Below are 14,066 nucleotides of genomic sequence, written 5' to 3' on the forward strand. Positions count from 1 at the left end.
AGTTGACAAAGGGTTGACAAACATTTGCTAAAGTGTTCTGAATGGTTGCTAGGTTGGTGCTTTAAGTCAGTGTTATTTATACATTATTATAAATACTACATTTTATGATTTAAATTATATTATAGTATTTCTTAGGATTTTAATAAGGCTTTTAGCTTGATATTTTCAATTCGAGTTTTAGTAATTTTATTATGTGCATTTGACATTTTTAATAGTTTTAATTTTTTAACTAGTTCTGTTTAGCTTTTTATTTTTATTACTATTTTTCATATATATAGTTTATTTTAGTACTTTTTTAGTAACTTAAACCTGCTATATTTCCATTAGTTTCCAAGACAGCATTTTCATTTAAGATTTTTACGTTTTTCATTTAATATTTAAGTAATTAATTTTATTTCAGATCTATTTTAATTGACAAAAACTATTTTTAATAGTTTTAGTTAACACTAGAAACACTGCTGCAAGTCAGTCTATTGCATGATGCATCCTGAATATAAAACCATCCCTCAAGCCTACTTTATTCTTACGATACATAATATTTTAGCATAATCATGCAAATAAACATGATTAAATTTGCCATATAAACTTGTCCTCAAGGAATATATTAATTAGCATTACTATCTGTTGCTGTTTTGTTTAACGTTCTGCTCTACTCTCTGATTCACATAGACAGGCATTTAATCTAACTCACTATATTCATCACATCGCCATCGCCTTACGAGACCTTTCTTAATTGACAGCCCGGCCTTTGGAGCAAAACAACATTAGCATTTGACTGTCAGGCCTGAGAGGCGTGGGCTGATCAGGACTAAATTGATAGAGTTTGCCTGATTGTTCCATCTTATTTATGAGCGGTAATTTATGACAGCTGGCGGGCGGAGCTGAGTGATGACGGACAAGCGACAGGGCCATTAATCTGGGCCTGGCTGAATGCTGATGATTACGATCGAAGCCACTGAATTAGTTGTTAGGCCTCTCAAATGTACGAGTATTGAAAAGACCTTTTAATACCTATTGGCTTTCCCCGAGGAGGTTGCTAACTATACAGGATTGAACTTATCTCTATATCTGCTTATTTAAAAGTATAAATGACGTTTGTTGACCATTCAGTGTGTTTCATTTTACTCGTTCTCACACAAGGGCATGTGTCCCTGTGAAATCAAACCCATCCCATGTTAAGAGGCTACATATTTTATTGACACTTTTATGTCAAATCTTAATTAGCCTAGTGCTCATAACAGAAAAGGGAACTCTTGGCCCCGTGTCCATGTCTGGGGGGCGTGGCCACAGCCAATGAGGACCTGTCTCCGGGCAGATTCAGTCCTAGTGGTGTACGCCCACATCCATTAGAGCTCGCTCAAGAAATAGTTTTATTTTCCCGTGTTAATTACAGCTCTGTATGCAAGTGCTTCGGTGGCGATAAAAAGTCTGCACCGCATACAAGGGCATGAGGATGTCCTGGCTGACTCCACTTTAAAACGTAGCGCCCATATCTCTTTTCTCAAAATTCCTATCCGGCAATCGGCATGATTTATCAGTGAGAAATTAAGGTTATCACATTTCTTTGTCCTGTGCTCATTCATAACGGCACAAGCCAACTGTCACTCTTTCATGCTCACTGTCTTACTGCCAACGTGACCTTTTCTCTCTTTGGGTGACAAGAGGATGTTTTCATGACCGCCCTCTTTCTCTTCTGTCAACCTGAAATACCTCTGTCACCCCCTTTGCACTTCGACACGTCTAGTCGTCACTTTGGCAGTGGAAGGGGTTTGGATGGGAATGTGAAATCGGCTGGTGCCTCGTGCAGTCCGTGTGTATTGCCACTCAGATCTATCATCTGGATTGATCACGGTGTAATTGCTATTATTGAGGCTAATTTAACCCTATCCACAGGAACATCTATCTGCCGCTGCTATTGTAACTGACGATCTACAAATTACTTACTCATGCAAATAGCGATCCCGGCTGACCTTTACCTACTCTTTCTGTGTAATTATACAAATAGCTCGTCTAGTAAATAAGATTACTTCAACCTTTCCATGTGTTCATTTACTCCTCGATGAAGGTGAAATTTAATTTTCATGTAGATTCAGGCTGTAATGGATGCTGATGTTTTGGCTATTAATGACAGCAGGGCTTTGAAAGTGCAAGACTACTGACTCCTCGAAGTAGTTGAATGGGTAGTTTCCTTTTGCAGAAGGCGCCAGGTGGGTTCATCAGGTGAAGGTGACTCCACTTTAAGAGGAGGATGGTGCCGAGTCTATATTCTGTCTGCTGGGTCATTTTCAGAGCCAGTGTCGGTATCAGATTCAGTCTTGTATCTGCCCTGCAGGTGTGAGAAGGACCACAGGTGTCTTGGTACACTTACACCTGTAGCTTTGCACACTACATTTCCTTTCTTTCTCGTGCATATCTATACCAGTGTGTCTCAAAAAAAAGGTAGTGGGTTAGACAGCACAGGAAAAAAAATGATGCTACATGTTAGAGCTGTGGTCTAGCAAGTAGTAAAATGGAGAGAAGAAGCTTTCATAAATGCAAAATTGTTGTGAAATACATTGATATTTTTTCAACCAGCTTTATGTCAGTAGTATGAACAATGTGTACAACAGCAACAGACGTGTGATGCCAAAAGTGCATTATGAGTGTTGAAGTTTCTAGCAAAATGGAATATGCCAAAGCTCCTTTTTCATGGACTGGTTAAAAAAATTCATAAATGAAAACACATTTCTACTACAAAGACAACCAAGTTTTATTAAAAGGCTGTCTTGTAAGTGGAGAGGTTGCCCATTAATAATCTTTTTTTTTTTTTTGTCATTATATCCATTTTCCCCACTTCCTCGTTTTTATTTTATGCTTTTACTGTTATTTTTCATGATGTTTTTGCACACTCTGATCTGTGAAGTAGTTTGAATCTATGTTGATAAATTATTATAAATTTGTATTAATAATAATATTAATAAAAATGTATTTATATACATACATACATACATACATACATACATATATACATATATATATATATATATATATATATATATATATATATATATATATATATATATATATATATACATATATATATTTATATATACATATACATATATACATATATATTTAAAAACCTGACTTTGTGTATTGTTTAATTTGCATCATTTAGGTGTGGGCTGTAAACTCAGCAGGTCGTGCTGGTAGCCCCTGGGCTCAGGGTCGCACAGGTTCAGCTCCTCCAGAGGGGTTAAGCCCACCTAAATTCTTGCACATCCACGCCACCTCAGCTGTGGTGGATATCAGCCCTCCCACCAAGCCAAATGGCATTATCAGCCTCTACAGAGTCTTCGCACAACACAAAGACTCATACCAGCTGGTACATCAAGTACAATATATGTATTCTTACATATACATATACCAACTTCATATAAGCAACTGAGGATTTAGATTATTAGAATTTACAGCAGAAAACTGGAACTAACGCTTTCATATGTGTGCCTGCAGCTGTCTGAGGGGACGTCCCACCAGCAAACTCTCCACGGTCTCAGGCCCTTCACTGTGTATTCTGTAGGTGTGGAGGCCTGCACCTGTTTCCTGTGCTGCAGCCGAGGTCCCTTAAGTGAGCTCCGCACCCAGGCCTCTGCCCCAGACCAGCAGCCCCTGCCACGTCTAGTCGCCCTCACCTCCCGCTCAGCTCTGGTGGAGTGGGACATGCCTCTTCAGCCCAATGGCATCATTGAAAGGTGCAGATCTCTCAGAAAATATGTATTTTGCATAATGTGATAAGCAGATAACTTAATATAAATGAATTATATATAATTATTTATATAAAATTGTTCATTTATTTTAAAAGAAATCATACTGACCCCAAAGGTTTGAATGGCGGTGGTTAAGGTAGTACTGTAGCACACATATTTGTCCCTTTCACTTTCATCTCTGTAGCTGTGAGCTCCACGTGCGATCGTCCTGTCCTCAGCCGCTGCAGCCTGTCCCTGTAACCTGTGTCGTCGGCCCTGTGGAGATCAAGTTCTTTGGAATGAGGCAGAGCTTCAACATCACTGGCCTACAGCCCTATGCCAACTATGAGCTGTGTGTAGTGTCTTACAATAACATGGGCAGCACTGCGTCCGACTGGATCTCCATCACCACGCTCAAAGAATGTAAGGGCTCTCTTGTATGGCTCTGATTATATGTTGCTGACAAATTAGAAAGTCATTCCTTTTACCAACACTCTTTAAAAAAAATTATGACACCTAAATCAAACCCCTCTCTTGCGGTTTCTTTGTAGCTCCTCAATATAAAGAGCCATTTGTGGTGCACAGTAACATTACCACAGTGTTTGTGGACTGGAGCGCCTCTTTCTCTTTGAATGGGCCTCTGAGGGAATACAGCCTAACCGAGAATAACCTGCGCATCTACAGCGGCTTCCACAGCTCTCTGCACATCCCACGCACCTCTGATAAAAGTATGCCCATATGGTTGTACTTTGACCTCTGGCTAGACCTGTCTTATTGTGAAGCTCACTGGTTCTCTTCCATTGGGCCTTTCTCTCATCATATCTGTCGCTTTTCTCCTCAGCCTTTGCATTTCAAGTTACCTGCACCACAGACAGCGGCAGTGCCAGCTCTCCTGTCATTAAATACAACACAGCCACCGGTGTAGGTACGTTTACTCCAGCCTTGGCAGTGTCATCTCTCTTTCTGAGCAGAAATCTTCTTCGAAGTGCTGTTCACACCATTGGTTTTTCAATGTAACAAATGCTTTAAGTCACACTGGATGAATACAGCTAAATCTGTGGATGTAGCATTGTCTCGTTGTAAGCATTTGAACTACTTTCAAAGCTCCAGACCTTCATGTGGTGAAACGTTGAAGATATGCTATGTAAAAATAGATCATTCCCATGCAATATGGAAAATTTCTAAATATATATTCTTTATGAATCATATATGGTGCACATTATAATATTTTATTAATGGAAGAATGTAAAAAGGTTGTGAGTTACTTGAATCCATATCTCAATTTACTCTTAATAATAAAACAGTTATTAATTATGAATAAAAGAGAACTATCTTAGCTGTGGAGTAGTTGATAAACTCTTTCCATTTGAGACTAAATATTCTGTAATGTTTTTAGCCATTCTTTGTGTTCTTATCTGAGCATCTTATCTTTTCCCCACAGATGCTGTGGAGTCGAGTTCTGGAGGTAAAACAGGTTTGTATGGAGCTGGATACAAGTTCTATACAGAGTTGTGGTTCATCATTCTCATGGCGTTCCTGGGGCTGCTGCTGCTGGCTCTGATAATGGGTCTGGTGCTGAGAAGAGCCCTCAGCAAGCCCCCCTTCATCAGGGAGAGACCTCCAATAATGCCCCTTCAGAGGAGAAGTACCAAGTATCCACCTAATGACACCTATCTGGTGAGAGAACATTCTTTTCTAATGGAAATTCACTAGGTCTGGTAATCATGCTTTAACATTCTACAATTTTCTAATAATTTTGCAAAGGTGTATGTTAGATTGTAGAGGTGAAATTCAAAATATGATTTTTTTAATGATGTTTTTAATTATGCTTGCACAAATGTTTGCGCTCAAAGCTGCAACATGCACTTCCTTCAGATGCCCAGAAGAGGGAGATATAACACTGCTCTTCCTACTGCAATTGTATGGCAATGTCATAGTCATAAATACAATGACTATGTTCAGATTAGCATATTACTCTTATAATTTTTACACTTGCATTCAAAAGTATTTGGTCAGTAATTTTTTTTATTCTTTTTTTGTTTTTGAAATATGAAACGTTTATAGTTGCAAAAGATTCACAAAAATTTCAAAATTAATAATAGTAAGAAATGTTTCTTTTGCACTAAATCAGCATATTAGAAATATTTCTGAAGGATCACAGAAGACTGGAGTAATGATGCTGAAAATTCAGCAAATTGTAATAATATTTCAATGTTTTTTCTGTAAAGTTTAATCAAATAAATTGAGCCTTGGCTGCTGTCTGGTTGCTAAGAGCCAGATAAACACTTCCAACATTTAAAGGAATAGTTCACCCAAGATTGAAAATGTGTTTAAAATCCCTTAGGGATCCATCAAGATGTAGATGAGTGTTCTTTTCTTCATCAGTACAGATCTGGAGAAATTTCATTGCATTTCATCACTTGCTCACCAGTGGATCCTCTGCAGTGAATGGGTGCCATCAGAACGAGAGTCCAAACAGCTGATAAAAGCATCACAATAATCCACAAGTAATCCACACGGCTCCAGTCCATCAATTAACCGTGAACTGATATAATGCTACATTTCTTCAAATCTGTTCTGATAAAGAAACAAACTCATCTACATCTTTGATGGCCTGAGAATGACACCATTTTCAGCCAATTTGGATTTTGGGCTGAACTATTCCTTTAAATTGTGGCCTTTCTCTTTAAATCTGCTGTGTCTTTTTAACTCTCTCTGTCCTGCGCTGTTCTTGCTGCTCCAGAGACCTTCCTCTGAACTCTGCTCTAACCATGCTTCTACTGCTCTGCTTCAGCCTGATGCACCCATGGTAAGCCCACTCCTCTCTTTCTTCTCTTCCCAGTTTGACAATATACCGGACTCCTCCTGCAGTATAACACTAAAGCGTTTTGCCATGCACACGGAGGTACAGGCTCTCTGGAATGTATTTCAGAATAGATTATGGCCTACTGCATTGGCATGTTTTGCCCTTTTCCTCATTAGTGGTACTTTCCACTTTGTCACTATTACTGTTTCTTATACTAATTACAAATACTGATGTTTATATTCAAAACATACTATAGATTGCATTCACTCTCCATTATGCTTTGGGTTTTGTTTTGCTGTTGAGTGGCACTGCATGCAGTATATGGTTGCAGTATGTATTAATGCACAACTCTTCTCATTCAGTGGCTTGTTGTTGAAGTTTGCTCATCAGTTGGAAGTGACTGTCTCTGCTGCATGTGATTGACAGACTGAGTGTGCAGTTATGTGTGTATTTGTGCTTTATATTGATATCACGTGTGTTTTCATGATCAGGGTTTGACTGACACTAAGATCGGCACCAGCAACCACAGCTATCAGGCCAGCATGTCAGTACTGCGTGTTCCCAGTCACAGCCAGCTCAGCCATGCCTTTTCCCAGAATTCCTTGCATCGCAGTGTTAGTCAGCTGATCGACACGCAGGATAAGAAATCTCTGGGCGGTGGAGCATGGGACGCTGACCTGCACGGCACTGACAGCGGCATGGTGAGATGATGATGATGATGATGTACAGTTTTTGTCATAAGGGGTAGTGTACAGTCAGACAGTCATTACAGTGAGTAAAAATAATAACAAGTGATGTAGAGAGGTCTTGTATTACCCTTAAAGAGGTTCTACTTATAAATAAATGGATATGATGTTTATTTACAATAAAATATTGCATTATACAGAGTAATTCAATAGATTTGTACACTACTGTTCAAGAGTTTTATTTTTATTATTATATTTTTATTCTGCAAGGATGCAGCTGATCAAAATCACAGTCAAGATTTAACATTGTTACAAAAAATCTATTTCCAATAAATGCTGCTCTTTTGAACTCTCTATTCATATACTAGAATCTTGTAAAACAGATTTAATAAAAATATTAAGTTACACAACTTTTTATTCAATATTTATTATAAAAATAAGTATTTCCCAAGCAGCAAATCAGCATATTAGAATGATTTCTGAAGGATGATGTGACACTGAAGACTGGAGAATGACTGCTGAAAAATCAGTTTTGCATTACAGAAATAAGTGACATTTTAAAATGGAAATCCCCTTATTTTAAACTGTAATCATATTTCATAACTGTATTTTTGATTAATTAAATGCAGCCTTGGTGAACATAAAAACCTTCAAAATGTTAGTGTGGGGAAATGGTTTTCATGGACAGTGGTCATTTTACAAAAATATTTAGTAAAATATAACTCGAGAATGCCACAAATGACCAACCACAATCAGGTTAAAAGTGCAAATTTTGCAAACAACTTCTGTACATTTACATGTACCTTTTATAAATATTCCTGATGTATACCAAGAGTCGTCCGGTGAAGGAATTATCGTAGCTGATGATAACTGTTTTTTGGTTTGATTTTTTTGCAGTATGTGGGGGATGAGGAGTTTGGGGAGACGATTAAAAGCTGCAGCTCAGTGAAGGAGCAGCAAACCATGTTTACAGACACTCACTTGTAAAACACACACATACAACTGTGGAAAACATTCCTGGTAATATAGTTTTTTCCCAACGTCTTATGTCTTAAAAGTGAATATATATATATATATATATATATCAAATATAAAATAACTGGTTTGGAGATCACCTTCGTTTGGTTTGTTTGACCATGACAAAACATTGCAGTGGAATGTATTGAGAAATTAGCTGTATTTCACAATGCTTGATTTGTTTTGTTTTTTATTACTAGCTAGAGATGTAATGGTCATTTATCAGCAGATATTCCACTGGTGCCACCTGAAAAAAAATAAAAATAATAATAATGCTGCATATACCTAATCAGTTCTTTAGAGGACGTGAAGGCTTACGGTACAGGATAAGCAGCATATAGTTCTCTTGACTTTTTTTAAAATAGTGTTTAGTTTAGTCACATTTCATATGTGTCCATGTTATTATCGGACATAGATTATCTTTTGCTGTAATATGTGGTAGCACTGATGCAGAGAGGAAGCAAACTGTTCTGAAAATAGCACTGTATTATTCTAGCTTTAAATGGAGTCTTATGACTGGGCTGTGGACTGTGTAGCTATGAAATATTAGCACAATCATAAAGTATTAATGAACTGAGTCTCCAAATTATTCATGCCAACATAGAGAGGAAGTCTATCTCTTCTGTCTCTACAGACACATGAATGAGGAAGATATTCAATCCATTAGACATCCCCTAGACTGTCTGTATTAATGGAAATGTTAGCTAATGTTGTGCTGTGCCTGCTAGACTGAGCAATAGTGTGAACACATTTGTGATGATGCCAATGGATCAAGTGTCTTAAATGTTCAACTCCAAATATTGTCATCATTGTTACATGTGGATGTGTTTTTTTTTTATTTTTTATCTGAGGTTGTTTTAAACCTGTTAAGTGTGAATATATATGTAATTATACATGCATTTTTATTTCACATAGAAATAATGGGGAAAAAAATTAAACAGCACGATCCTAAAAAACTAAGTTTTATGTGAACTTCAATTGTCAGTATTATTTATTGTTGCAATAATTTATTTTTAATGATATATTTTTTCTCTATTAAACAGAGCTCACTCTAAGATTAATCAGAGGTTTGTGTGGTTATGGACAATCGTTGCTATAGAGAGTTGTGAAATGTAAAAGTTGTGTTTGTAATGCTGATGTTTCCATGCTTAATAATAAAAAAAAATTAAAAATGAAATAGTCTGAGACACTGCTCTGTTTTATTGTGCCACTGGAAATGTCCAGAAGCTGAGCACCAATATTTACTGCATGTACAATATTCTTTTTTTCCCTCCCATATTTCACATAACAAACTTTTCTCTTGTAGCTGAATCATGATCTGTGCAGCAGAAATTCTTTGTTAGATAAAACACAACTATTACGCATATTGAAATGGTTTGGTCTCTTGTCTGGAGAGGAAATCATCCAGTAACCAACCAGACTGAAAACACACATCAGGTTGTGACAGTATTTCTGAAAGCAAGCATAACGAATACTACTAAATATTACCCAACACTGAAACATCTCAGAGAGCAAATAAATGACAGAAGTAGCTGATTAATTAATATGCATTTCATTAATATGCGTATTTTGATTCCAAGATCACTATAACTGGGAGCGAACCAGTCATAGCAAAGGACATTTTAAAAAGTCAATTGGAAGTATTTTATGCAACATAACTGAAACATGAAGATCTTCCAAGGGGTTATTATTTGTATTATTATATTTACCAGAATTAATTTTTCTAGCTCCATGCAGTTTTTGTTTTTCATTATTCAGTTTCAGGCCATGTCAGCGCTAACACTGATTGCATAGCATTAATGAGATCTCATTTCCATTATATAGAAGTACTTTGTTAAAGGATTCCATTTACATTTTCTCTGGCAGGATATAATCCAGGATATAATATAATCCATGATATATCCATTCATATTTTTTTTCAAATTTTAATCCTATATTACCTTTAAATCTGGCAACTGTCTGTAAAGTATATAGTTTTCATTGAATTTATTTTTCAGTAAAACAGAATCCGCTTCACTTGAATCAGAAAGACAGATAAAAAAGAAGTTAAATCTGTTTCGATTTCTCACAGCAGTATCTATCCAAATTAGCAAAAGGCACTGAATAAATCCCAAAAACGGATAGAGCAAGTAAATCTCCCCTGCAGATGCATGCTGAAAGTTCAGAGAGCGCAGCCCGTCTGAAAGGATTTAGAAAGAGTTTGTGAAAGGCTGCTGATTCCTGCCGCCTTCACGACAGTCTAGTCGAACCTGATCAATGAAGTTCATCTGTTCAGTTCATTCAATGTAACGGATGAACATAAGAACAGACAATAAAGTGCATCGCAGTGTTTTGAAGATACTGTTAGTGGCCCCCAGCATCAGCATGCTAATCTACTTTTTTAAAAAGCAACTTCATTTACAAGAGAATAGCAAACCATTTAAACAATTATCCACCCAAAATATGAAGTCTTTCGACCACTATCATTTTTTTTTTCTTTCATTAAACACATAAGTAGCCAAACTGATCTTTACTATACAATGAAAGCAAATGTCAAGAAGGATTATCAAGAAAATATTATCAATAGTAACGCATTTAATTCTATTACTCAGCTCTGAATATAAAGTATTAAATCCACTTTCATCGTATGGAAGAGAGCAGCAAAACATCCTGTTAAACTTTTCCTTTCCTGATCCACAAAAGAAAGTCCTGTGGGTTTTAGATGACTTGAGGGTGAGTAAATTCTTCTTTCAAATTTTCTTTATGCTTCCATTTTAGGGTGGACCATCCCTTCAATGGACAAAAACAATACAAATGTTTAGTAAAGGCACATGTGTAACAAGCTAAAGTCTAACTGGCTGAATAATTAATGTAGTTCCTCTTTGTTAATTTTCTCAAAGGAATGAAAAGTAAATGTATCTCATATTTAAGCATGAAAAAATCAATGGCGATAGGATTAGGTCCATATTGTGGAAGTTTCATCTGTCTGACGAAAGCTTAATACATTTTTCAACCGATTAACAGACCTGTGAAACTGACATTTATGTTGTGTATTTCCCTTCTGTCCACAGTGAGTGAGGTTTCTTTTTTTTTTAGCTGCCAGCTGGCATCCTGCCAAACCTTCACATCTACATTCTGAACGCTTCACTTTTGAAATCATTCATTCAACTGCTTTCTTTTCCCTGTCATTGATTATTGTATCTGTGATGTGAACTCTGTGATATATAAATGCATCAAAATGCAATAAAATGGTTAAAAGGAAGACCTGTGCTGTTGGGTCTCCATCTCTCTTTCATCAATCTCCTCACAAGACTTCGCTGGGCACAGAGGATATAAAAGCCCTTTTATAATGACCTCACATATATATATATATATATATATATATATATATATATATATATATATATATATATATATATATATATAAAAGCCCTTTTATAATGACCTCACATATATATATATATATATATATATATATATATATATATATATATATATATATATATATATATATATATATTACATAAAACACTGTTAACACAAACTAAGAATATCTGAGATCATATTCATGATCAGTATGTATATATATATATATGAAGAGTTCAGATGCAAAAGCCTCTAAATGCCATCTGAAATTTGCATCTAAAATTAGGATTTTTATCAAGCTACTATGCTTAGGTTGAGTCATTTTACTTTAATGCCAATCTGCAGGTCCTTTGCCAGACTATTAAAGTGAAATAACTGAACATAAATATAGGAGCCTGATAAAAATCCCAATTTTAGATGAAAATTTCAGATGGCATTTATATATATATACATATAAAACAGTATATTATACACATCTTTTACTCACCTAGTCTTTGAGGTCCATCTGCCCCAGAGGGTCCAGGGAGAGAAGACTGAGGGCAGGAACATGGGTAACCCCCTTCTGCGTCGCTGGGACCAGCAACAGCTGCAGGCTGCCACCAGCTACACTGCTCCGCGCTGGGAGAGCTGAAGGACAAAAATAAAAGGCTCATTCTGATGTGTTATACTTGACACAGAGGATGAAACGCTCACTCTTTCTTCTCTTTCTTCAACAGATCTACTCTCACCCTACCTGGTGGAGGGAGGTAGCCATGAAACAACACACTTCCACATGATGATCGCTCCAGTTCTTCACAAAGCAGCAAGCGTCGGACTAACCATATCGATGACAAACAGAAACGGAAGGTAAAAATTACACATGCTTAAATTATCTGCTGCTCCTAATTCACTCACATATGGTTTTACTGTCAACTGTTTTTTATAAATATATTCACTCCAGTTGTACCATACCTAAGGGTGTAATACCATAGAACTCAGCCTCATGGCGCAGGATACTAATGTTAACCCCCGTCAGAGAAAGTAGGAATATGACACAAGTCAAACTATTTATTTCAGGGATATGTGATGAATAACAATTCAGCATATGATGTATCTTACCTCAAGTCTAATTCTTTAGTTCAAAGAAAGTTTAAAATGGGTGCAAATGCTGTTGGGTCTCTGTCAATGAATATCTTACAGGGAAAAAAAAGATCTAATTCAGAGCTGGATAAAATTAGTAAAATTGAATGCATCTGAAAACTTTTAAATTATTATTTTTTTTTTTTTTTACAAACAATCCATAATAAATGGTATAGTTGTTTTTTAGGACTTCTACTCACAGCTCCAGTTTCATCCCGTAGTGTTGATATCCTTCCACTTAGTAAACTGGGCACAAATCACATTTACACCAACAAAGCTATGTAATGTCTATAACACAACAACTGCATTAGTTTGATTATTCAAGAAGAATGGATAGAGGTTTATAAAAAATATGCATACAAAGAAGATCTCTGTGTGGTGTTGCTGCTTCAGACATCTTATCTTACCTTGAGAAGAAAGAGTCAGGAATCCAGGTCAGAGTCTGTCTTGACATGCTAAATCTGAAAATATGTAAATATGTAGATAAGATTTTAGATACAATCACTTCTCATTTTTATTTCATTGGGTGAGCATTTAACAGTTATTTACAGTTTACAGTTATTGTTACAGTAAGGAGCGTTCAATGTCATTGTCATTTATTTAAAGTATAACATTTTATTTATAGTAGCAAATAACTATGCTATTTTTGTAGAAATTGCTTGAACATCTAGGATATTTCTTCTTTTGTTTATATAGATTTAACTATTATGGGATTTTAGTGGTTTTATTATGACAACTTGTAGAACGTGAAACCTGGGCATGAAACCAGGAACTCAATATTCTTGCTCGAATTAAAGTAACATATTAACAGTTATGGTAATATGTACGTTAGTCTGAGCTCAAAATGATTAACGAACACATACTGTTACCGTTACATTATAACATTATAAATCTGCCGCACAGTCACAAAGCCTTTGATCTCAAATAAAACAGTTTTGACTCCGAGTTCATGTTAAGAAGTCATGACGTCAGCATACCTCGTTCCTCCGACATTCAGATGGATGATGTCACCCATTCCAGATGTTGAACTGTTCCCATTAATTCCAGACATCTTCTGTTGGTGCATCGATCCAGCTGGAGTCCTCAAAATTCTCTTTAATCTTCCTAGGGACCCAGCCATCCATAAATTATGCGTCACGAGAAGGACGTGTGACCTGTTCGTACACAGTGTTCTCCATATTCATAGCTTTAATACACAACTCAAAACACGGCCTTCAACTATCAAAGGCTTTTTTCTGTAGCCTTTGGATATGGGACGCCATTGAGCGATGCTAGAACGCCGTGGCCTCATCATCATCACAGGACGCAGACCACGCCCAGTGTTTGGGTGCGTGTCTTGAGAAAGATGTATTTCTCACATCTACAGTC

At 36.5% G+C, this 14,066-nt stretch overlaps 1 protein-coding gene and 1 long non-coding RNA gene across 6 annotated transcripts in view; one reads left to right on the plus strand and one right to left on the minus strand.

Moving 5' to 3' along the window:
- Positions 1-9,419, plus strand: part of ush2a (Usher syndrome 2A (autosomal recessive, mild)) — a 194,376-nt gene extending 184,957 nt beyond the window's left edge. The window contains exons 64-72 of the mRNA XM_052530541.1: positions 3,158-3,364; positions 3,493-3,731; positions 3,931-4,148; positions 4,277-4,453; positions 4,567-4,650; positions 5,167-5,402; positions 6,469-6,534; positions 7,023-7,232; positions 8,115-9,419. Of these exons, the coding sequence (XP_052386501.1) occupies positions 3,158-3,364; positions 3,493-3,731; positions 3,931-4,148; positions 4,277-4,453; positions 4,567-4,650; positions 5,167-5,402; positions 6,469-6,534; positions 7,023-7,232; positions 8,115-8,204 (1,527 nt within the window). The 3' untranslated portion in view covers positions 8,205-9,419. The remainder of the gene's footprint in view (positions 1-3,157; positions 3,365-3,492; positions 3,732-3,930; positions 4,149-4,276; positions 4,454-4,566; positions 4,651-5,166; positions 5,403-6,468; positions 6,535-7,022; positions 7,233-8,114) is intronic.
- LOC127933508 (uncharacterized) lies at positions 9,412-13,988 on the minus strand. Of its 5 annotated transcripts, XR_008147527.1 has the most exons (6): positions 13,676-13,988; positions 13,106-13,159; positions 12,899-12,944; positions 12,313-12,751; positions 12,067-12,206; positions 9,412-11,003 (listed from the first exon to the last, which is right to left on the minus strand). It is a non-coding gene; the product is annotated as an uncharacterized LOC127933508 (long non-coding RNA). The 5 variants fall into 5 exon arrangements; XR_008147525.1 differs by having other exon boundaries at positions 12,313-12,944; XR_008147528.1 differs by having other exon boundaries at positions 12,899-13,159.
- Positions 13,989-14,066: the final 78 nt, after the last annotated feature.

This window comes from Carassius gibelio, chromosome A17 (genome assembly GCF_023724105.1).
Source record: "Carassius gibelio isolate Cgi1373 ecotype wild population from Czech Republic chromosome A17, carGib1.2-hapl.c, whole genome shotgun sequence".
In the NCBI taxonomy this organism is placed as follows: Eukaryota; Metazoa; Chordata; class Actinopteri; order Cypriniformes; family Cyprinidae; genus Carassius; species Carassius gibelio.